This window comes from Austrofundulus limnaeus, unplaced genomic scaffold (assembly GCF_001266775.1).
Source record: "Austrofundulus limnaeus strain Quisiro unplaced genomic scaffold, Austrofundulus_limnaeus-1.0 Scaffold986, whole genome shotgun sequence".
Classification (NCBI taxonomy): domain Eukaryota; kingdom Metazoa; phylum Chordata; class Actinopteri; order Cyprinodontiformes; family Rivulidae; genus Austrofundulus; species Austrofundulus limnaeus.
Window position 1 is genome coordinate 40,645 of NW_013953388.1, and position 2,366 is coordinate 43,010.

General features: G+C 42.1%; 1 protein-coding gene across 1 annotated transcript in view; it reads right to left on the reverse strand.

Moving 5' to 3' along the window:
* Nucleotides 1–2,366, reverse strand: part of dcc (DCC netrin 1 receptor) — a gene marked incomplete at both ends in the record, with an annotated part of 58,745 nt that overhangs the window by 40,570 nt on the left and 15,809 nt on the right. Inside the window, 1 exon segment of the mRNA XM_014030000.1 lies at nucleotides 769–928. Coding sequence (XP_013885454.1) covers nucleotides 769–928 — 160 coding nt within the window.

A 2,366-nucleotide genomic window follows, 5' to 3' on the forward strand; every position in this document is an offset into this window, starting at 1 on the left:
GAAGGTCCAACAGAAGGACCAACAGAAGGTCCAACAGAAGGACCAACAGAAGGTCCAACAGAAGGACCAACAGAAGGTCCAACAGAAGGACCAACAGAAGGTCCGAGTCACGTCTGCAGCAGACGACCCACCCGAGGACCGTGGTTTTTTAATTCACTCAGGAAAACGTTAATAACAGTTTAGCTGCGTTTAAACTTAAATAAATTCACAAAAACAGCATCAAAGTCCACTGGGAGGACCACAAAACATCGTGCTGTGGTTCTTCTAACCGTGACTCAGGATCCAGCCATCACCTCRACGTGGAAGGAGTATTTTTTATCACTTTTCCCAGGCTAACAYGCTAGGCTAACAGCAGATTCAAGCGATGGGACAAGTTGAATTTGACCGGGAAAAAGAGCAACCAAGGACTTAACGTCTGCTCCAAACATTTAATCAGAGGTAAAAGACCACCAMTGGACCACCTGGATCCTRTCCCTGGACTTCCTCTTATAAACAGATTCAGTAAACTTTGTTGTTTTTAATGTAGCCTACTGCTAGCTTAACCCCTAGCATCTATGCTAGCCTCATACAGCGYTCAGTCCCAACGTTCAGTGATAATATATTTATACACATACTAAAGGCGATGCTATATATTGCTAATGCTAATTATGCTAATGCTAACTGTATTGTGTAAATTAGTGTTAAAAATCGTTAGAAATAAAAACATCATCAGTTTTCGTTATTTTTGACCCAAAGGAGCCGAACTGTAAAGAAAAYGGTGGAGTTTACCTCTCGACGCCGTCCTGCGAGTAGTAAATGCCGTAGGTCTGCACGCCTCCTCCGGTCTCCTCTGGGGGGCGCCAGCTGAGTCGCACGAAGCGGCTGGACACTAGGACAGGGACCAGGTCTCGGGGGGCAGAGGGGAGGGCAACGCCTGGGCTGGGGGACACTGGTGGGGGATCAGAGGAGGAGGAGTAAGTCAAAGGGGTGCCAGAAGGAGCAGGAGGAGTAGAAGGAGGTAGGGGTGTGAGGGCGGGGCTATTCTGAGTGGGCGTGGCCTCTGTTAACGGATCATTCAGAGAGCGGGGAGGGATGGGGGAGCATGGAGGACGTTTCAGGGGGTGCAGGAAGCAGGCAGGGGAGCAAAGTAAATGAAATTAAATCAGCCAATGAGAGATGAGAAAAACCAGGAAAAGACGTGAAAGAGACAAGAAGGAAGAGAAGGAGGAAGAAGATCACAGGCAAGAAGAAAAAGCAGCAGAGCATCTGAAGAGTTCAAACGACATCATCACAGGAAACGCACGTTAGCAACACCTAGCTTAGCATTCACCAGCTAACGGCTAGTCCAAACGCAGACAGCAGCAAAGTGCTCCATCGTAACAGAAACCTTCACATCGTCATCAGTTTGACTTTAGCTRCAGTGAGGCTAAAGCAGCAGCAGCTAGCCTTAGCTCTTCCTGCACACACACCGTAATATTTCTGTCGTGTCTTTTGAAACTGACGATGATGTAAAGGTTTATTAAATACTGTTGTCAGCTGAACGATGCTCCGACTAGCCGTTAGCTCATCAGTCTGGTCAGAAATAAACATTTTCTCCRAACTGAGGTTGYTSACAGRACTATCTACAACAGGTAAGACATTTACTGTTCATCGACTCTCCATGAACCTCCTTTAATCTGACAGTGAAACTATATTTAATCAACTTAAATCAAATCTGYCTGTTGGTGAAATTAGAACATTTTTGTCTGAAAACATTATTTATTTAATAAATGCAGCCAGTTAGCTCGCTGGATTAGCTGTAAAAATGCTGACTCAGCATTTAAACTTTTGTTTTCCTGGTTGTTCAAATGTTTATTTTTTTTACAATGAAATATCTGTGCAGATTTGCAGTTCAAACATCAAATCCTTCAGCTCATTTAGGAGCTGTAACTTTTTATACTTTTCAAAGTTTTAACTTGATTTACAAATATTAACCTTTAAAATAATTTCTAAAATATGTCGTTAGCTTTAGCCACTGGCTCTGGTTTTGTTCTTTTAACGCTGCATTTAGCTAGTTTTAGCTTCTACCCATCTTTTACAACATTTCAGTTTTTCTGCTACTCATAGCTTTTAGCTCATGCTTGCTACTTGTATCTTTTAGCTAATCTTCAGTTACTTGTAGTTTTTATGGTTTTAACAATCGTCCTACTGCACTGAGCTAGCCATCGGCCACTTTTAGCTTTTAGCTAGCGTTCTGCTAGTTTTAGCTACAATGTTTCTTTCAGCTTCAGTTTTAGTTTTGTTGAATCAGGATGAAAAATAAAAGAAACATTTCTGTTGAATACTGGGAGAAAAAAAGGACAAAAAATAAAAACATTAAAACAAATATTTTACTGAGATTGTAAAGA